Source organism: Botrytis deweyae (genome assembly GCF_014898535.1).
Source record: "Botrytis deweyae strain B1 chromosome Unknown BDEW_009, whole genome shotgun sequence".
Classification (NCBI taxonomy): domain Eukaryota; kingdom Fungi; phylum Ascomycota; class Leotiomycetes; order Helotiales; family Sclerotiniaceae; genus Botrytis; species Botrytis deweyae.
In genome coordinates, this window is record NW_024066216.1 from 1,522,195 (window position 1) to 1,543,831 (window position 21,637).

The 21,637-nt window shown below is 42.8% G+C and overlaps 6 protein-coding genes across 6 annotated transcripts; 2 read left to right on the forward strand and 4 right to left on the reverse strand.

Moving 5' to 3' along the window:
* Positions 1-853: 853 nt before the first annotated feature.
* On the forward strand, positions 854-2,242 carry EAE98_005076 (uncharacterized protein; the record flags this gene model as incomplete). The annotated part of the gene is made up of 1 exon (XM_038952697.1): positions 854-2,242. One exon carries the CDS (start codon positions 854-856, stop codon positions 2,240-2,242), a length of 1,389 nt encoding a protein of 462 aa, XP_038811347.1.
* A 940-nt stretch (positions 2,243-3,182) lies between these two features.
* Positions 3,183-3,810, forward strand: EAE98_005077 (uncharacterized protein; the record flags this gene model as incomplete). Its single annotated transcript, XM_038952698.1, has 2 exons — positions 3,183-3,375; positions 3,401-3,810. The coding sequence occupies 2 exons, from the start codon at positions 3,183-3,185 to the stop codon at positions 3,808-3,810; spliced, it is 603 nt and encodes a 200-aa protein (XP_038811348.1).
* A 1,413-nt stretch (positions 3,811-5,223) lies between these two features.
* Positions 5,224-6,396, reverse strand: EAE98_005078 (uncharacterized protein; the record flags this gene model as incomplete). The annotated part of the gene is made up of 2 exons (XM_038952699.1): positions 5,224-5,678; positions 5,868-6,396. The coding sequence occupies 2 exons, from the start codon at positions 6,394-6,396 to the stop codon at positions 5,224-5,226; spliced, it is 984 nt and encodes a 327-aa protein (XP_038811349.1).
* Positions 6,397-7,092: 696 nt separating this feature from the next.
* EAE98_005079 (uncharacterized protein) lies at positions 7,093-7,695 on the reverse strand (the record flags this gene model as incomplete). Its single annotated transcript, XM_038952700.1, has 1 exon — positions 7,093-7,695. The coding sequence occupies one exon, from the start codon at positions 7,693-7,695 to the stop codon at positions 7,093-7,095; it is 603 nt and encodes a 200-aa protein (XP_038811350.1).
* Positions 7,696-8,305: 610 nt separating this feature from the next.
* EAE98_005080 (uncharacterized protein) lies at positions 8,306-10,845 on the reverse strand (the record flags this gene model as incomplete). Its single annotated transcript, XM_038952701.1, has 6 exons — positions 10,741-10,845; positions 10,421-10,662; positions 10,045-10,347; positions 9,858-9,987; positions 9,164-9,810; positions 8,306-9,111 (listed from the first exon to the last, which is right to left on the reverse strand). Exons 1-6 carry the CDS (start codon positions 10,758-10,760, stop codon positions 8,306-8,308), a joined length of 2,148 nt encoding a protein of 715 aa, XP_038811351.1. The 5' UTR covers positions 10,761-10,845.
* Positions 10,846-15,163: 4,318 nt separating this feature from the next.
* Positions 15,164-17,324, reverse strand: EAE98_005081 (uncharacterized protein; the record flags this gene model as incomplete). The annotated part of the gene is made up of 3 exons (XM_038952702.1): positions 15,164-15,976; positions 16,036-16,492; positions 16,543-17,324. The coding sequence occupies 3 exons, from the start codon at positions 17,322-17,324 to the stop codon at positions 15,164-15,166; spliced, it is 2,052 nt and encodes a 683-aa protein (XP_038811352.1).
* Between the last annotated feature and the right edge of the window lie 4,313 nt (positions 17,325-21,637).

Below are 21,637 nucleotides of genomic sequence, written 5' to 3' on the forward strand. Positions count from 1 at the left end.
ATGTTTCAGACAACAATTGAAGTTGAAACAATACCAAATCCTGGGGGATAGGCTCGGTTGGCCATTCCGGAAGATGTGATGCTACACGACCCGTCTGGCATACATTAAACAGCCCTGGAGAACCACCTTTTCGCATCTAGAAAATCAAAAGATCCAGTTTAGTAGTGTGGCGTGTAGATAGACGTTCCTAGTGGTCAAAACCTACCAATGAGATATATCGATCGGGAAGCCACAGCGTGGTGTTCAAGTACTGGCTGACGAGTTGTGAGGCTGATGGATACTTGGTCCATTCAAAAGCTCCAATTAAGTAGGCTATGCATAAGCGACGTTTCAACAACTTCTGTAAGGCACAAACCAAACACCAAACTGCACACTGTACATGTACAGTCAAGCAAGATCCATATCTGCGTTGTGAAGACATGTCCCAAGAATGTCTAACTTTGTTGTTTGTTGCATGGAAAGATCATCTTTTGCACAACGCAATGATGATACGTGCCATTTGAAGTGAGGTTAGCAGGGAATTAACTTCGGGGCGGAATGGGCCTTTCCGTTTTGCTGTCAATCACGTGGAGCTATTGTGGCTAATTGGTCATAGCGCCAAGCGCCAAAAAAAACTCATGACCCCTCGTAACCCAGCCTCCTCAAAAATGAATATGACGGTTCACCAGGTTTCTACACATGCAAGAGGTGAATCATTGGGTCATAATGTTGGACTCGAGGTTCACTGCCACGTCTTTGCTCAGATAGTTCTGGAGAATAACTGTCTTACAGTCGTCCGTTAAATTGCTAACAGTCCCTTCCCTTAAATTGACATTTTTTAACAGGACTCGATTATATTCAATACTCACCAACAATGTATCATCACACTCCCGAATCACTATTACCTCGGACAGACTCGAAAAACCCCAATTCAACTTGTCGAGGTCTATCATCAAATGGAAAACCATGTCGAAGAGGTCTGACCAAATCACCACGAAATTCACCGAGTCCGAGTCCTTCAAGGGGAGCGCTGAGTCCAGATGCATTTTGTTGGCAACATAAAGATCAAGCTGGACAAACTGCCCCACCGACTCAACCTCGACCAAACCCTCTGCGCGAGAGATCAAGCGTAGACACATTGGTCGAGAGATTGGGTCTCCTAGAGGTCGATCAAAAGAAAACGAAGGGAAAACAGCGCCAGACTTCAGAAGATAATCGTGGCAGACGACCTGGGACGAGCAATGCTTCGAGGAATGAGCAGCAACGCCTTGAAGCTCAACGGCAGCAACAAGAACAAGAATGGCAGCAGGCACAAGAACATCATGAAGTTCCACATTCTACAAATGATGGCCAGGGACGACGCAAAAGAAGCACCCTAGAATTATTATGTTGCGGAGCAGAAGACGAGGAAATTCCACCAAGACCCCAACAAAAACCACACGAAGGACGTTCTTCCTCTCATGTACCGAGTTCTCGTATATCAGATCATCTTGATGTGCCATCTCATACAACACGTCCAGCCTCAAGACCTTCTTCGAGACCGCACACGTCATCATCGAGACCCTCAACTTCCAAGCCACCTGAAATGCTTCAACGTCCTACTATGGAACGTGATCCATCCTCAAGAACGGGGGAGTTTCTAGCTCACATTCCTTCATCAGCAAGCCCTCAGACAACAGCTGCATTATTAGCGGAACTAGCCAAACCAATCTCTGATGCTGATCTTCCTGGATTTATTTATATGTTCTGGTTGACCGATGAAGGGTTACCTACGGGACCTTCCGATGAAGCAGCTGGATCTCTTCTAACACCAACAACCAGAGCTGGACCTGGCCATCGACGAACTTCTGATGTTCTTGAATCCTTTACTTCTGCTCCACCGAACAAGAAGGAAAAAACAATGCTTCTCAAAATTGGAAGAGCTGAAAATGTTTTTGCTAGGATGCAACAGTGGAAGAAACAATGCGGTTATAATCTTTCATTGATTCGTTACTATCCTTATCATGATTCGTCTAAACCACCATCGAGAAAAGTTAGCGAAAATGACGGACCTCAAAAGGTGCCAAATGTGCACAAGGTCGAAAGACTGATTCATATCGAATTAATGGCTAGAAGAGTAAATTGCGGAAAATGCAAAGCATGCGGGAAAGAACATAGAGAGTGGTTTGAAATTGATGCCAATAGGGATGGAGTTACGATGGTAGATGAGGTCATTAAACGATGGGTAGACTGGGCTGAGAAGGACGAGGCGTCTAGACATTAGATATAGAGGTTAACATGCCTGGGTAATGCGGTGTCATCATAATTAATCACGGTCTATTTTATTCTTCACTGTAATTCTCGAACACTCATTCAACTCTTGCAATATATGCGTCCACTCCAAGTTCTTTATGTCCTGTCGGGTTATCTAAAGTTCCACATTGAAGATGGGCAGGCTGGGCGGAGTTGCTAGTGCCAATTCCTACCTAGCTCGTAATACATACGTTACTAAATTCAATACTTCTCGTTGCTTAGTATCAGCTTTACAATTCATTTTCCGGTTACAAATTTGGAGTCTTGCAATTGTGTGGGAGGAAATCTTCCCCTATGTCAACCTTCGCCTAATTTAATGCCAGTATGTCTTTGTTCCAGAGCATAATCCAGACGCTCATTTTGAGAGTATCTTATTTCTAAGGAGACTACTAGATTGTAAAAGATTTCTATACGAAACATTTCTGAATGGTCATTCAGCGCAAACACTGTTGGTGGTTGGATCAAATGTGAATCAGTGAGTTATTTGAGATGGTTATCTTCTGTTTGCTATCCATTCGATTCGTCCTGCGCATTTGAGAGTGCTGATTCGATAACGAACTTTCATTAAATCTATGTGTTCATGCAAAAATCAGACTTGGAGATTCACAATCATTGTTTGTTGTAACCCAAAGGATTGTGAAATGGCCCATCCTGAGAAGTTCGTATGAATCTTTCAGACTTTGAACATTTTCAATCATTCAGTAATTATATCTCCATTCACGATCATTTTATTCCATTTGCAACCTTTTCCATTAAACGCACTCTGAACTACCAGCGAGATATAAAAGAACACCGTTTCTCTTCTATCATCCTTGCAATAGATCCACACATTCCAAACATTACAGAACTCCATTACAATCAAATTTCGTAATAAGATCAAGACCGTTCCTCAACGTCATATCTCTATAAAAATGCCCTACTACTACCCCTACCCATACCCCATCCCGCACTACGCTCCCATCGTACCCGTCTACCCTAACACAACAGTAACCGCAGTTTCCGCCCCCATAATCCATCAAATGCCAGGCTTCAATCCACTTCACGGACAAGATCCCGGTCCTGCACCTCCTGGCATAGGAAATCACGTCGCGGGTTATGTTACTGGTATGTATTGTAGATCGGTGAGTAGACCCTGCGAGATGCGCGAATGAACTAATTTTCTGGGGACTAGGTTTGGCGACAATAGGTCCTCCGGTAGTGAGAGTTGCACCAATAGTAGCAGTACCTCAACCGCATACTTCGAATGCGTGTGCAAATTGTCGGAATCAAGATGCAAATCCTACTGCAGCGAATGCAACTGCCAGTCCTCCAACTCCAACTCCAGAACCAAAACCTCCCGCCACCAAACCAAAATCCATTCTCAAACCAACAATAACACCAACTCCTGCTCCCGACCCAGCATCTTCATCTTCTTCGCCTCCTTCATCTCCCACAAAGTCTAAGTCTAAACCCAAATCTAAGCTCGAACCTCCGCTTGATATACTCACTCATGCAAATACAAATAAGAATGCGAACCACAATCCGAAGTCAAAATGCTGACAATCATTGAAGAAGGATTGTCTTCCTCTTGGGAAGAGATCCAGTGAGAGTTTATTAGGGCCGTTGGGGAAGAGGGTTAAATTTCGGGACGATAGTGGGTGATAGTGAGATGGAGATATTGTCTTTCTTATCTTTTATATTAGACAACGAGTTGTTGATCGTTCGAGAGTATACTAGTCATAGAGGAGTACAGTGAGTGCTTGGTATTTGTATTGAGCTTTTTGCATAGAAGGGATAGCTTAATGCCACATATATATATATCCAATAATTCCTCCATGACTTTTTCTAACGATACTTGCCATTTTCCCTTGCCTATCTCCTCGTTGGCCACTGTTTAGAAAACTCAACTGTAAATCTCCATACCGTGCTGAAAAACGTGAAACCAAACACATTATACAATCCAACAAAAGTTGTTTTGTATTGTTCCCACATGTCAAATTAATTGAACTTTGAATATGCAGTAGAGCAATGAAAAATTGTAGGTCCGCGAGGAAAAACGCGACGAAAGCGCAGCAATTATACAAAATTCGGCAATCTCTGCCATAGACGGCTTCGAATATTTCCTATTGGTAAACGTGATATCTTGAATGCCTTTTCCGGTATTTTGCATAAGATCTACGGCCTAGCATACTACTTTGGCTTGCCATTATATAATTTCAGTCGTGCTTTATGGTGGAAGACTGTATATGGAAAATATCCTTCGCGATCCAGGTCTGCGATGGGTTGGTCTCCATATGGTCATATATTGCGAATTGAGTGTGATTTGATTGGCGTACGGAATGGTGGTACGATATTTGCAGTATCGATGCATCTTTAGCACATGGGGATATTTTCACTTCCGAGGACAGAGAAAACTCACTTATCTTGCTCTCACACAATTCTCTGGGGTCGCTGAACCATTAGTTTAAGCGCGAAGAGTAATTGCTCGGCGTTACTTGCGTGGAAATAGGGATGCTCTATGGAAAACTTCTAGAAGAGTTTGTTCCAAAGCTACATCTGAGCATGAACTAAAAATCAGCGCTGACTCGGAATGGAAGAATCTACACAATGTCCAGTATTTTGGTGTCTATTCTATACGGGAAGTTCAAATGAAGTTAGTGGTTGTATGGATAGATGACAAAGGTATTAATTAGTAAACGGGTTGCGATGGCAAAGACGTACCTGAAGACATGGGCTGAATCAAAGCCACAGTTTCATACCTGTATTCTAGAATAGATAGATATTTGAAATGTTACCATTGGTAGCACGTGGCTTACAATGTCAACCTCTGTGAGTCTGTGACTGAATCTCCAAAAATTGTACATTTGGGCCAACTGATCGGCATTATGTAACATTATGCCAATCTCCATCCCCTTCGTTGCACGACAACAGGATCACCTAACAACGCAACACCCAAAAATTCACTACTGAACTTCATCTTTGAATCCAGCCTCCTTCAACTGCTTTCAATAATGGACTTTCCACAGCTCCTACTATCATCCTCACAATATCTGCACTCAATTCCTTCTTATACACGTCTCCCTGTAACATCCCCACCCCAACGCAAACAACATTCAGACCCATCCCATCCTCTTTGGTCTTAGAATCCGCCGCTCCCTTTCTAGTCTCATAATTCGCGACTCCACTAGGTGCCTCTTCATCAATGACCTCCTTATCAGTCAAAAATTTCAACATAGCGCTCATAGTAGTCCCAGAACTAATCACGTCATCAATCAACGCTATTCTCTTCCCTTTAACCAAGGATAAAAGATTAGGATCGAGATAGACTGGTGGTCCTTGGCCTGGTTTGTCGAAGAGACATGATATCTTGGTGGTGAGTTGGTCTCCATACCAGGGTTTCTTGGAGTAACCCCATGGGATGTGACGATCTTATGGAAAACACTAGTCAGCATCTCGTTCTTCTTCGCTTCCACAATAAGAATCTAATTCACTCTGTAATTTACCGGAGACTCGGAAACACAGAGCTGAGCTAAGCATTCTCGCGACTCTTCACGTAAACGTAATGTAATAAAGGGGCGGGTAAGCGAAATACAGCATGGATGAGATTATCAACCTACCAAATCCTAATTCTTCCGCCACAAAAGGCGCCAAAACTAGTCCACCAGTCGGCAATCCCATCACAACTTCCGGGTTGAACTTCCTTATCTTACTCGCCACAATCCTGGCCAGTTCCCTCACAACCGTCATCGAAGCATGCGGTAATGCCAATGAACAAACAGCAATGCCATTCGTGGTATTGCCCAATGGTCTAATAGGAAGAAGCAAGCTTGTATCTGGAGTAAGAGATGCAGCGAAGGAGTATTGATAGGGTGGAGCTGTTGAATATGGGAGGGAATCAACGGAGGATGTGGGAATTATTTCTTGCCAGTAGGTAGTCGTGGGGCGGGTGAAATGGGCATGTGTTACAGGACCGATAGTCTCGCAGGGATAGTAGGGTATGTGATGGTTGGTCGGTTCTATGGTGTTGTTGTTAGTTGTGGTCAATGGTGCCGATGCTGTGTTTTTGGAACCTTGTGTATCCTGTCCGTCTGGCCTTGGAGCCTCAACGAAAGCGGCGTCGGTAGAAAGCAGTGATTGAACGGACATTGTCAAATAAGTCTGTAAAGTTTTCTGCGCTCTGGGAGCTTTTGATTCAGGATGGACTGTATCAGTGGGATGTTTGTCATATAAATACAGACGAAGTAGGCTTTCAAATAGATGGTCTACTGATTGAACAAACATTGTTAACACGCGTGCGGAGATTGCCTTGCGCAACGTGTGACACAAACTTAGTGAATTAGCCACGCAGGCCGTGATCATACTAGACCGACATAATGACGTACAGCGCATAAAGTGTCGCAAATTCATGTACTACTTGTTGTTGCAACCCGCAGTAAGCCAGCAGACGTTTCTCACCATCCTGCCACAATGAGTCATTAATAAGGCTCTTCATGTCTATTTCATCGAAACTGATTACTCAATCTAAGGCTTGAATAAAAGCAGACATTAATGGGCTGTGTGAAATTTAGTGAAAACATTGATGTCAGAAAGAAGAATGGGATGAGTTGGAGATTGTGATAGAAGAAATGAAAATTTATCTAGCATTTGGCACTTTGCAGCGAACACGTTAACTTTGTAGTGAGAGGAACAGAGACTATTGCTGAAACTGACTCGAAAGTTTGTTATTACCAGTATGTGTGTATAACTGAACGCATTTGTCCTCCAACGCCATCATCAATTTATGGTATATCAAATTAAGATTCGGAACAAGCAGCGCTCGTGCTCAGAAGCCTTAGACTGGCCTTAGCCAGGAGCAAGACCGTTGCTCTGATCCTCCAGTTCGACGTCCAAACATCTATTCGGAACCACGCGTTCAATATCCGTTCTATTATTAGACGTCTGCTCATGGCTATCATCTGGAGTAACATCTTTCAACTCTCCCGTATTGCGACTAAGAGATGAGACCTCCGAGCTCCATTCATATCCTTCAATGACCAGTTCCCGTTCTGATTGCCAGTCCATTTCTTCGTTACTTCCAACATTATGTGAATCGAGCTGTTTGTCCCCACCGTTACACTCGTTTTCTGGCAACCATTCCTCTATCCTATCTATATGCGACTTCAGAGATGTCAGAAGGTACTCTTTGAGGTGTTTGGATTTTGCAAGGAAATGGTGATTGGGTCGATTGAATGCGGAATATTGGTTACATCGACGGGGTAGATTGTTCCGGTACTCTGGTTTTTGATACCAATAGCGACTATCCTGGATACGGTGATGACCAAAGTGAGGATCATTGTGAGTTCGAGCTGATGCGTATTGTACATGCGAGCCTCTTCGGTTGCCACGACTATAATTTGCTTCGTCATAATGCCATTCGGTACGTCTGTTTCTATCATCACCGCGCATGTTTACATCCTGGTGGCTTTCTGATCGAATCAATATGTGTGAAATGAGATGAGAAATGGGCTAAATCGAATATTAAGAGAAATTTGTATCTTTGATGGATATCCGACGAAAGTTCTGGTAAGACCACTAGACTCTTTACTCATTAACAATTTCATTTGTTTCGAATGAGCATTGTTCTGTGGCAAAGTTGCCTGAATCAATTGTGTCAATGGTGATCATCGAACTTGAAAGTTGTTTCAGGAATTTCCAAAGAAACCGACAGAAAAGTCTATACGTTTGAGGCCGGAGTATCCAATAATTGCACACTGCTACCCAATAGCGAGAAGATTGCAATCTTCTGTTAACTTCATTTGACAAGAATAGTCGATCCTAAAAGAGTTATGACCTTCTAGACATTGAAAACTTGTATCAGGTCCGATAGTCTGAATATTCGAATCTGACTGCAACACGCTCTCGACGTATCGACACTAATCAGTTCCCAAATTTTCTCCAGTAGCTTTCCACATGAATTCTGAGACCGATCGGCGAAAAGCTCGCAGGTGTGTACAAAATTGTGTAGTAAGACATCAAGATTAGGGCAATGCTTGTCAATATGAAATAGTTCTGAATTTCATATCATAGATTCATGCCAGTTCCAATCTTTCACCAATTGTTTGACACGATAATCAGTCGCCCAGCCAAGATCGATTTCGATGTCCTTCAGCAAGTCAAGTATTACTTTTCGCTCTTTCGTTTCTGTTAAGCACTGACCTGCAATAAACAGAGGCTGCACTTGGTGAATCCTCACAGAACCTTCCGGCCTTCCCAGAGCGATGCCGCAGATTTCGTGACTATGGTGGCGAACTTCCATCTCAATAGACCGGTATGAATGGAGCCTATTTGAAACGGTTGTCCTTTTTGTAGTGGATTCGTGGGGCTTATTGGTAAGCAGGAGGATCCTCGTAAAATGATATGACTGCATTGTTGAGCCACACATTGGAATACTATACCATATCTCTGGAAATACAGTTCTCGGCGAATCTTGTGGTAGACTGCCATCTGTAATCGTTGATAAACGAGCACATGGTTTAAAGGTATCTGGTAGACCTCGATACCAAACTTCCAGCTCGTTTGCCAGCTCGTGCCATCTTTCGAGTAAAGTCATTTGATTGATACCAAAAACAGCGGTAGGACTACCTTTATCCTGAGGATAGACATTATCGATGGAATCACCGGTAGCAATAAAATTAACAATTTTCGACATGAGCCAAATCAAGGCATTTGAAATCATATCTTCACGCATAGACATCTGCAACTCTGGATATGAACTTTCCGTGTTGCTTGGGATAACAAATCCTTGATCATCTATCAGGAGTCCAGCTGCACGCCAAAGATCCCAATCTTCTGTGTTGAGTCGGGTTTGTCCTTCATTAATGACTAGTTCAAAGTTAGAGTTGTCAAAGGTGTGAGTGAGGTTTCAAATACTAACAAGCTGCCAGAAAGTCCTGGCGGGCGAAGTTCCAAAATGTAGCTCTCCTCGCAACTGAAGGCTTGGTTCTGAATGATAATGATCCTGGAGTACTAGGTGAAGGCGAATGAAGAGGCATCATGCCTTCCCTTTCCGCTAGGTCGAACAAGGATTTAGTCCCACTAAGATGTCGAGACCAAGCATGCAGAGCATTGTCGAGAAATTCGTAAACGCAGAGTATAGCGGCGGCTGCGATTGTCTCATCGGCGTCACGTTGTATCGGCTTCGATAGTCGCCGTCGCTTGTTTGATTGGGAAGGAGTACTCTGTGGTGATTCAATATTTATTGGGGAATGAAAATGACCATCGATCGTGGGTGTAATAGGAAAATCTTTTCCACCCGACTTGGAGAGCTCCTCTACTAAGAGTGAAATTGCTCTGTCGTAATATTTTGCACTAATGTAAACCCAGTCGACCTTATCCGAATTTGGATAGAGCTCCATAAGTGCTTGCTCACTGACTATGCCACCGACAATGGCCTTTCTTCCCCCAACACGCGAAAGCTGTTTGGCAGCATATGCGCATGCTGAGTATTTGAGCAAAGGATTCGATACGGCAAGAATGGGGACATGGTGTGCAAAGTAGCACCCGAGGTCGAATAAATCCATCCTAACATGATCAATTATGCTTCCGATATTGATGTAATCTCAACTCACCATTGTCCGGTAGTCTCTCCAAAATGTCTCAATAGAAACGCAACTTCATGCTCTCTCACACTATCAGCATCACTGATGAAAGTGTTCGTCCTCGAGACTGATCTCAATGAAGGATCAATAAGGGGTGAGTCTATAACAGCAATGTTAGCCGAGGATTTAGTGAATAAGAGAATCGTTATTTCCATACTCTGATGGGCTTCCGGTCGTGTAGGGTTCAATATAAAGTCGAGGTTATTGGCGGAGTGCTGGGGAGTGTTGAGACTTCTTGGTGATTGTGTGTGCACCGATAATTGAGGCATATATTCCATATTCGTAGTCGCCGCCGTGGAAAGAGCTTCCAACCCAGGTGCGTCCTCAAACTGGGGGTAAGCAGAAACGTCATTGACAGTCTCGTCTATAGTGGTTGCGGTGGGAATGTTAGATTCTGGGGATTGTTCAGGCTCAGGAGTCGCTTCCATGTTGTATGGATCGATGACATGAAAGAAGGTTACTGTCAATTGCCAAGTCAGATTCCAAATCCTTCATCTCACGACTGATCTTCATCCCAGTAGATTATAACGCACTGTTCTTTGGCACATCGACCCAAATACTGTTCTCATCAAATGTATTCCTATACGCAAAAAATGCACCTAATCGGCCACTTTTGTCGCCAGGAATAGCATCCTCACCGCCGTTCATGGAAGCATTTTGTTGGTGTCTGAATACTACTCCGTCGCTAAGTACACATTGTCTTGAAGCTTTGCGACATTGTCCACATTCTGGCTTGATTTCGTCGCACTTGAGCTTTCGTTGGCGGCATGTTTGACTGGTAGCACGAAGGCGCAGATTAGCAAATTGGCCATTGAAATGAATTCAATCGTAAGCAATGAGAGAAGATAATTACCATCCTGTACGCGACCGCATTGCTGCGGAAACAGCATTATTTCCACCCGCGATTCGGGGTAGATGATGCGATTATGATCAGGTAACAAATCCTCATATTGTATGACAGTTTGAATGTTTTTGTTTGTGTACCTAGTGATACGAAGCATTTTACTTCACGATGATTCCCCGCAGTAGTGCCAGACAAGGTTGATCTAGACTTTTCGGGGTGTCGGAAGGCCTGAAGCGGAGGTCCGAACAGCGGGGGGCAGGGGGGGGGGGGGTTTGATATTCACGTGGTATCGAACTCAACATTTAAAATCACAACCTCATAGGTTCTATTGATTGAGCAGTGGATATCAAACTCTCAACACAACAAAGTATACAAATAGACATCGGTGAGGACCTTTGATTCTCGACCGTGTTGACATGAGAGATGAGCTTGTGATGGCTAGTTCAAACCGTGAAGACTATGGCGATATTCTTGGGTTACTACAGATAGCTGTAGGTAGGAAAAGTGTTTCTAGCCATGCAAAAGAGAACACAGGTTTTATTATTATATTGTCGCTCGAATTAGTGCTCGAGTCTCATCTAGATACATTGAATAGACAAAATGATCAGGTTGTCAAACTTCACATGCGATTGTTGAGTGAATACTAGACCCCAAAGTTTGGGCCGTGCTGTTAGGTCTCCAATTCATACCTATATAATTGGACTCCCTTTCTAATTTTGAACTTCGTGTCATACATATCATTTGCAATACAGCTCAATAAAACCACGATCTCCATCCAAACTCAAACTATTATCCTATCAAACAACAATAGCAGCAAGGCATATAATCTCTGCTAGAGCAGGCAAAACTATGGATATGTCTGTGGCTCTCAAGGAGAGTCCCCCATCTCTTTTAGATCTCTCTCAGCATTGGCCAATGATGGAAAGCATTTGTTCAGGAATGAACTTTCATGATATTGTCAGCCTATCCAGAACTTCGAAACGGTTTTCAAGCTTGCCAGAAACGATTTCGAAGACTCAATTAAACATCAACTCTATTCTCAAACGCTTCGTTAAAGACCCCGAATGGCTCAGATTGAAATGGCACAAACCAATATGATTGTCGTTGGTAAAACTGTTTTTCATTTCTCAACAGGTTTATAAGATTGAAAGATGGAATGTTTGATATTGTGGGGGAAGAGGATGATGAAAAGGCCCTCAAAAAGTTTATTTGTGAAGAGTAAGGTTACAAGTACCTTGAAGACCCAAAACCCTACATACCGGACACAAGTTTGACTGGGGAGTGGCCTGCAGTGGTTAGAGATGATCGAGATCCTCCAGCCCCAAAAATGTATGAACTTACTAGGTAGTCTTATATATAGAGTAAGGAGCCCACAGCTTATAGATATTTGCCATCATGTACTAACAGAATTTCGCTATAGACCTGGTATTATATCAGACGCGATGATTAATCTTCATCTAGCCACACGCTCATTCGTGTTACTCACGCAGCGATACCACCTATTTTAGCAGCTCTACTGTGCTTTCCGGATGCCTCGTCGGCAAACTATATTACATGTCACAAAGCATACTCAATATTTCCTAACTCAGTGCTTAGGCACAAAGCATTATGGTTGTATGGACCTCATCCTGGTCATGATCAGATGATGCCTAAATATGTTAAAAATGGATGGAAGCTGAGTACGCCTTCACCTCTAGAATACAGCCGAACCTCCTCAGAAACAAACACGGCGAATGAAAAGCGGCACTACCAACATTTCATACCAGATACCTTCCGATGGATTGGCGACAAGCACACTTGGACGATAGAACATCCAGAACTACCACCTAGTCTTCCCCTGGACACAACTAGAACCCCAAAAATCCCAGGTATAGCTACAGAACTATCCTTTTTACCATCACTACAAACTTCTGTCAATCTTATTATGATCTCAATGGCCCTGCATTTTACGACACAACAAGTCTGAACCATTGCTATGGAAACACACATTGAAACGACTTCGCCATGGAAAAGTCAGATTTCTGGTCACACGTCAACAATCAGCTGGTTCTCATACTCACAGAAGCAAGCGCTCGACAAGCTTTCTCTTGACCAGACTATTGCTTCACCAGAGAACAAATGATACTTGAGTACATTTCTTGATGGAGATCACGCATGTGGAATTGTACGTCTCCCCGAATCTTAGGAGTGCTTAGATTTGAATGGTCAGATAGCAACATCGTCTGAACAATGGAAGAAGATTTTGGGCTTGACCCGGTATGATGGGGAAGTCAATAAAGTACAGAGAGTATCGGGAGAAAGCAAAAATCCTAATTCATCACATCACTGTGCCTTGAGCTTTGAAAAATACAAGTAGTTGATTTGTAGCAGAGGTCCTGGTTACCAGGAATTCGAATAATGATTAGATAGTACCAATATAGTACACTATCAGCGTCTTGATGTTGCTCTCCAGAAATCTTTCGGTTTGTTAGTCGAAATGAAGTTAGACCTATTCAATTAGAGTCGTACCTATTGACTGCTCGACATATTGCCAGTATCTGTCTTTGTCGCTTCACCCCAGAGATATCATCATGAAGTTGAACATGCCATATAAATACTCTCAAATAGTGAATCATGAAACCAGAATCAATAAAATCTTGCCCGGTCCATACAAAGCAAAAACCATATACTGCCATGTGATCAATCCTACTCGCGACCTACCCCATTTCAAAATGCAACGGTATATACCTACCACAAGATATCTGCGAAATTACAGCAAAGAGACGACCACTTGGACTGACGCCAAACGTGTCAACCGAGCAACCACGCCAAGTACGAAAGACCTAATCGGGGGTTCATATTTATTCACTCCCTTATCTACAATAAAAAGGCCTTAGCAATTCGTTAACTTTTCAGCAATTTGTAACTTTTAATAATAATTCCTATAGTTTTTATTTTTTTAATAATATAAATAAATATTTATAATCAAATTAAACTAATAATTATTTTGAATATTTCAAAATATCTTTATTTTTTATAAATAAAAAGTTAGAAAAAATTGATTTTATTTATTAAAGAGATTTTATACTAAAAAAAAAGTTAACAAATTACTGAAAAATTAATGAATTGCTAAGGCCTCTTTATTAATATAATAAAAAGTAAAGAGGATTATAACCCCCGATTAGACTTTACATTTATGAACATGCACTCCATGTCGAAGTGTATCTAAGCGACACGGACCAGCACAGCAAATGTCCTTTTTAACAAATCGATCGGGCCTACAATGATGATTGTACTTTCCATCATGAAATGGTTGCAGCATGGACAACCTCACAAGGAGCCTGCCTCCCTGGAGAGAAAAACAGTGATCACATTCCTGGAGCTTCTCTGCTTTGGCCGTATCCAGACTCTCAGACCATGAACCGCCCCCTCCATCACGGCCAAGAGTAATCCGAACCTTTTGCTGCCTTTGATCCAATTCGGATCAGAAATAGCCTCAACCCCAAGATTGCCTTCGGTCTGCAATGTTTCCCGCTTTTCTCCCCATCAGACTCTGAATCAGCAGAACTTACAAGTATAGCACATCGGACCACTTCATTACCGCCGCTGGCCTGGGTGTTACTTAGCTCAACGGCTAGTCTCACTTACAAAGAACTAATTGTCATTCTCAACAGTTACCATCTCACTTATTTCAACATGTCAACAACACATTGAATAAATGAATCAAGCTGGATATCATATCGTATATCTAAACAGACACGCTGACCACCCTATTCTACCATGAACAACATCGCATCATCACACAAGAGCCCCCATACCATACATAAAACATTGGATATACATTCAACAATTCGCACCCCTTCGATTCCCAACTCGGTCCCCTTTGCTTTCCTCAACTCAAACAACATAAAAACCAAAACATCAATCAATTCTCATCCATTCGCCAAACCCCAAACACCAACATCAAACCATATGACTTATTTTCCGTTCCTTGCCGTTCCTTCCCTTAGTCCTTTAATTGCCATTTCCCATTCCATAAAACTCACTTGCATATTCGCCCATACAGCCAGCTCATCATATAACACATACACTACGTATCTCAATTCCAAGCTTCTGCCCCATTCCCTCGAGATCGACAGAGCCAGTCAAGCTAAGCAAATTATGAAATGCGCCTTTGCCTCTACTCTTGTAGATGCTCTCATATCTGCGAACAGATCCACACAAAATTGATTGCCAATACGGTTCCACTTCTCGACACGATAATCCTGCAACCAAGATGACATAGCAAATACCGTAACCTCCGTTTATGACATTAGGCCGTGGCGAAGTGTATGTGAAATCGATTGCGATATTGAATCCGATAATCGGACAAAGAAATCGTTTGCATTCCGTTCCCTTGCAGGATATTCCGCTCCCAAGATGTGACATTTTCTCAAACAACGACTCACTTCACTCATCTATACCCATGATGCGATAAATCAACACCATTCACGCCTACTCCCATATCCTCTCCGCCAGTACTAGCTCGCGAGAAGTGACCATGATTGAACTCTGGTATACTCCTGGGTAGTGGCATACCATAACTACTTCCACTTCCTTGTCGTATCGGAGGTCTTCTTCCACCAATTCCATTTCCATTCACACTGGCAACTCCACTACTCATTTCGCTCATACCGCCAGGACTCGAAACCCCGAAAGAACTCTCTCCATTTTCGACACCAAACTCTCTCTTGAAATCCATTCCGTGAGCATGATTATTCAGATCATGGAATCCTGGATAATCCAAAGCTTGATATTCCATTCCGGGATTCATGATAGGCGGTGATGTGAATGGAGTGGTTTCGGCAGACATACTACCCGTAACACTTGGACTGCTCAATTCCTCAATTCTCTTGTCAAATGCCAATGCTCCATTCGAATGTGCCATCTTGTAATCGTTGGGGCCACTAGTAGCCATAGTATTGTAGTTCTGAGGAGGAATGCTAATACCAGTGTTGCCAAAACCATCAAAAAGGTCAACATCCGCGCACATCTGAGGGTTTTCGGGAGCATTCTGTAACATGGGATTTACGAGACCAGGAAGAACATCGTGAACTTTGTTCAGAAGGAGAGGAAGAAAACGATGATCGCCGTTGCGGAGAATGGAGAGCATTGTCATGAATTGATGAAGGTAGTCGCGTGGACCCATTGTGAAGGGATCAGACTTCGCAGGAAGAAGGGAAAGAACGTCGGTCAATGAACAGGCGACGTCGAACAGTTTCTCAATCTATAAAATTTTACTATTAGCACGTTGGGTAAACAGACAATCAAAGGAAGAATACTCACCAATCCAACACCGTGAACCTCCATGCTCTGATGACTGAATTGACTTGTCATCTGTGCCAAATCTCTGGCAATATCAACTGGATATTGGAATGTCATACTTGGATCATCACAGTTGCTACTGAGACATCCATTTTGTATACTCAATTGCCATACCATTGTTCTTAGCCATTGTTGACTTGTTCTGAGATCTGCTGTTTGATTTTCTGTCGTGTTGAGATAGACTGGGAGGGCTTCGGAGAGTTGTTTTTGGAGAGATGAAAGATAGGCTGGAGAACAATCGGTTCTAGTCTTGTTCCAGAGTGCGACAAATTGATCATCGAAAGGACGGTAGACATTTACGAGATGGATGAATCCATGCAAATGATGATTCTGGGGATCAGTGGGGTCATCGTTGATCGAAGGAAGGTTAATCGTAGCTTGCAGAGACAGAGGTCGATGGCGTTGAAGGGCGTATGATCTATGACTTTGTTAGTATTTGATACTGAATTGCCTTGACACGAATCTCACCTTTCCGTGACAAACAACAACCAATATAATCTTCGTCTTCGTGATGATTCAATGATATCAAATTGATGGTATGTCTCCTCTTTAACCATTTCCAAGGTGTGTGCCAATGTTGTAGCTTCTCGTAAATGGAACCAAGCCTTATTGTGTAGATCCAATCCGTAGTAGCATGCAAAGATGAAAAAGCTAGTCACCAAGCTGTTTTGTGTAGGTGATTCGCAGTAATCGTAACTTTTCCTGACCTTCAAGGTCTCTTCCAGTAATAAGGTTCCAGAGACAATATTCGCGCCCGGGAGATTGTCTAATCCAAGAGGGTCACCAGGTATTCCCATTCCAGGTTGTATCATCATGAATGCACACATCGCGGTTAAGAGACAGTATGTATCGACATTCTGATCAACGTATAGTGCTTGTTGCTCCAATCTCTCCCTGTGCAATATCGGCATCGTAGGATACATGTTCGCGAAGAAGAATTCCGTACATTCCTTCACCATTTCCGTAGTAAGAAGACCTGGGGTTGGTGCGAGTGTAGGACTGCATGGTGGACTTTGAACACCATTCATGCGGTTTGCAGTTTTGGCTGAAAGGGATGATTGTTGATTTTGTCTTAATTCGCTGATGACTTTGGCTCTTGAACCCTTTGGTCCTTTCTTTTGTGGTATAGCATGATAAGTGCAAGATAATTGTGCTGAAGAGCAATTGCGACATGGGTTGATACCGTCACATTTGACCTTTCGACGATGGCATGCGTCGCACGCTCTTTTCACCGAGGACGAAGACGACATGATGGGCGGTGGAGGAAATTAAGGCAGGTTGAGATTTAAATTTGTTTATCGATATGACGATCAATTCAATTGATAAGTCTAATCGAATCGGCTGAGGGTTGGGTCGAGTCCAGTCCAGTCCAGTCAAACGATAGAAAAGCGAATAAGGCTGTAGAATTGACGATCAACTAGAACCTGTGCACCAAAGCCTCGGAATGTTCGCTTTTGGGTCGATATTACCTAGCACTGCCTAGCACTTGAACATAAAGCCAGCCTTATTGTACTATCTGTACAAATAATTTGGGGACACTCGTGTGATTGATCTCGACGTCGTGCAAAATAAAATGAATCTGTGTTCTAATTGTTGTCTTGTGTCGTCTGGGGTATGTGGAGTTTATTGCCAAAGTGTATTTGGTGTCGGTGCTGTTTTGGATATCTTGGTAGGCTGGTAGGATAGAAAAGACGATGGAATCAAAAGATTGGATTTCTGGAGTGCTTTATTCGGTCCGTATAATCCTGTATGGCGGAGACGGGATGCTCATTTCATGGAGATGCGGGGGGTTGAAGGATCGTGAGGTCGTTGTAATTGGATGGAAATTATGTGAGGCTGGTGGCTTGAATTATTTGATTTTGGATTGAATTCACTCTTTTGTTTTGTTTTTTTGATTATGATGGTAAATGTTGAATGTTGAATGTTGAATGTTGACAACGGGTGGAAGAGTGAAGAGTTGAAGAGGGAGTAGTGGAAAAGGTGACAATGGTAGGGGAGAAAAAAGGAACCAATCTTTTCCAAGGCTTAATATAGAATCGAAGATTGTTTGGAGAGAAGTGAAGGGGAGAAGAAAAACAATGGTGAAGCTTAGGCGTGTTTGTTGATATTAAAGTGGATCCGAGAGAGTCGATAAATGACAGTTAAGTGGTCGAGGGGGTTTAATGTGGATTGACTAAATGGAGGGATGGTATGGATGGTATGGATGGTATGGGTGTGGAAAGAGTGGATGTAGTGAAGTGGGAAGTGGAGAGAGTGTGAGGAACGAGGCAAGAGGTGAGAGTGAGGTACGGTACGGTATTTGCAGAATGCGGTGGCTAATACGTGATATCCGTGTGGTGTCGATATTGAGGTGGTTGAAAGTGTGGAAATCGAAAGAGAGGTGTAGATGGAAGCGTGTCGATGGGTGGATATGGGATATGTTGTGCGATGAGGGGTGAAGTCAGTGTTGAGGTGAGGTGATTATGCATCCGTGGAGATTGGAGAAAAAGGTGGTGAGTGCGTGCGTGGAAATGGAAATGCAAGAGGAACTTTGAAGCTCGAAATGAGTGATGATGGGATGAGATGAGATGGGATGGATGAGATGGATGAGATGGATGAGATGGATGAGATGAGATGAGATGCGATGGTATAATGTGGTATAATGTGGTATAAACAGATTATTATGTCGTGTGGATGGATGGGTGGATGGATGGTGTGAGGAGTGAGCGAGCGAGTAGGTGGGTGAGGTGAGGTGAGGTGAGAAAGAATTCGAGAAAAATATCGAGAGTTGCAGGTGAATTACGATTGATAGGTTCACCAATGGTTCGCTTTTTTAGGATAGGTGCAAGCTGATGAACAATAAAATCCCTCCAGAGACCAATTAAAGGAATGATCGTATCGTAAATCCCTTGCTGCTTGCTGCGTGCTGCGTGCTGTAATGTAATATGTAGGTGTGTGACAAGTATATAGATATACCGGTAATATCCCATCAATTTGGTTCAAGATTTTCCTGATGCCCTCTCTTTCTTCCCTCCCTTTTTCCTGCTTGCCTTTTGCCTTCTTGGTCAACAGGCCAGATAATCCATCCAAGTCACAGCTTTCCCTCTCTTAAACTCTTTTGGGGAGACTATGAAAACTAACAAGTAGGGATGATTATACACTTTTGCCAACCCAGGAACAAACAAGGTGCCAGCAGGGTTGGAGTCCACGGGCATCTATTTACCTAGGTAGTAAGTAGACTCCTCCACAAGTAACGTAACAAATAGGCTGTGTCAGCTCAAAGACACTTCTTACTTCACTATTCCAATGAAATATCAGAGGTTCTACTGGACATTCAACAGGAGCAATACACCTGACTCTGGTCCACGAAAGAAGGAGAAGGGGGGGGGGAAGAAGAAGTAAGAGTCGATGTTCTGACCCCGATCCGCTTTGAGATTGCCCAGTGTTCTGGATGGATAATTCCAAGGAAGAGTAATTGTGGACGTCGATGGCAAAGAATCACAGAGAAAGATGATGAAATGGAAAGCCAAGAGCAATCATGAATATCTCAGATGAACAAGATTTCATATTCATATCTCATATTTTATTTGAATATATAAAGTATCATATTCTAGGTAACTACTATATCTGGGCAATAAAGTTCAAACTTTATATCTGTTGTATAACCTGATGGAGAAACTATTCGATGGAAAAGATTAGAACTCAAAATGCATACCCATCAGAAGATATTCATCCGGTCAAAAGGAGCGGGAAAGAAGAGAGCACAGCTAACACTTGGAGTTGTTAAAACTGTAAATGAGAATTTCTATTTGAATTTATGAGTCTCTCCCTTCGAGAACGAGAACATTGTCACACGAATTTGGTAGAACTTTCCTATGTCGAAATAGGAGTTCAAAGGGTATCAATATCAAATCGACACAACATCCTAAGGCCATCACCATCTCCAAGTACCTACGAGCCTACCTAGCCTCTAGCTACCTACTCCGACCCCTACATCTACAATCCCCTTGTTCTCGCTCCCACACCTCCCTCACCTCACACACGAACATTGAAGTCTTTCAAGCCAATCACCGTCAACTTTTCGTCTGGTTGCTTCGTGAGAGACTACCAGGCCAGGTACCTATCGAGCATCCTTATTATAATATCCTACACCTACCACGGGCGCCGCTACGGGTATCGCCATGATCAAGAATTTTGCTAGTTTCTTACGCCGTCGATTCTTCATTGATCGCAGGCCTATCAAAAGACTCCAAACCTCGTCGAGTCAAACGTAATCTTTACGAATGTATCGACGCCACAAAATTGATTTGTTCAACCATTGCGTTCTCTAATCAAACGACCACCAGGTCTTGCTGAAGAGAACAAAGGAGAAAGCTGACAAGTATCACAGCATAAGAGAGGGTAATTTCCGTACCAGCTTCAATATTACTTTTCTTTTTACAGCATATGAGTTCGATAGACTTCATCATGCTATTGATTACCTTATCCATTATTCTATTTATTCCTGGTCTGTACAAAGTTCTCATCAGGCTCTTTCCCAGTCTCTCTACCAGATGCCCTACACAAGTTACAACACAATACTCATGTTTGTCAAACGATCAAGTAATCTGATCCCTCCATGTTCCCTTCATCCATCATCCATCCAACCCAGCCAGCACTTTGCCTACTTAAGTAACTTTACTCTCGTTCCCTCTTGTCCACCCCGAGATGTACTAACCCCTCGATCTCCCGATGCAGATATTGCTCCGAAGAATCTCTTAAAGTTGTCAAACCCATCGTCACTTGCACGGAGATGACTCCCAATTGGGGCATCGCACATTATATGAAAATGCATGGATAAATCCTTGCTAATACACCTTTTTTTACCTGTTATGGCCAATTCAGGCGACATAACCGATCTCTCATTCAAAATCTAACCAATGCGTGCCAAGAATTCTTCGCGTTTTCTAGGTACTCTGTGCTTCATTTATGAAGACTGCTGATCTATTCTAGCCACTTGCTTGCATTGCCATTCGACAGTTGTGAAGTTGTCACGGAAGTAACATCCTCCCGTTCTATCGGAATGTCAAAGCAATAGGAATAACGAGGCAACGAGGTTTAAGATCCTGCAATAGAACATACACACTGCACAAAGACACTGCACAAAGATACTACTCTGGGTCCTTAAGGATTTCTCCATTGATCAAGTCAATTATCCGGATCTGGGGACTTTGTATCATCGTATGACATATACCGAGGTTGCTTATTATATTGAAACCTTACACAGATGCCGACCATGGCCAAGTAAAATAAGCCACTCACGCATTTTTCTTCACGGTACCGGTACTCACTCCATGAAATCTGTGGAACTCATGAAACTACTTTTTTACATCGCACAGAAACACGAGCAAGCAAAAGGCTAGAGAAATGTTACTATTTTCAGTAATTCTCCTCCTGCCATGTACGACAATTCTTGCCTTTCTCCTTTGCCATCCATCTAGCCAATACACTTTTGCGGTTCGATATGCATCGAAATCTCAAGCGCATGATAAAGCCCTACGACCAACTAGTAAAAGTGTCATGCTCGGGAACATCACACATCGCA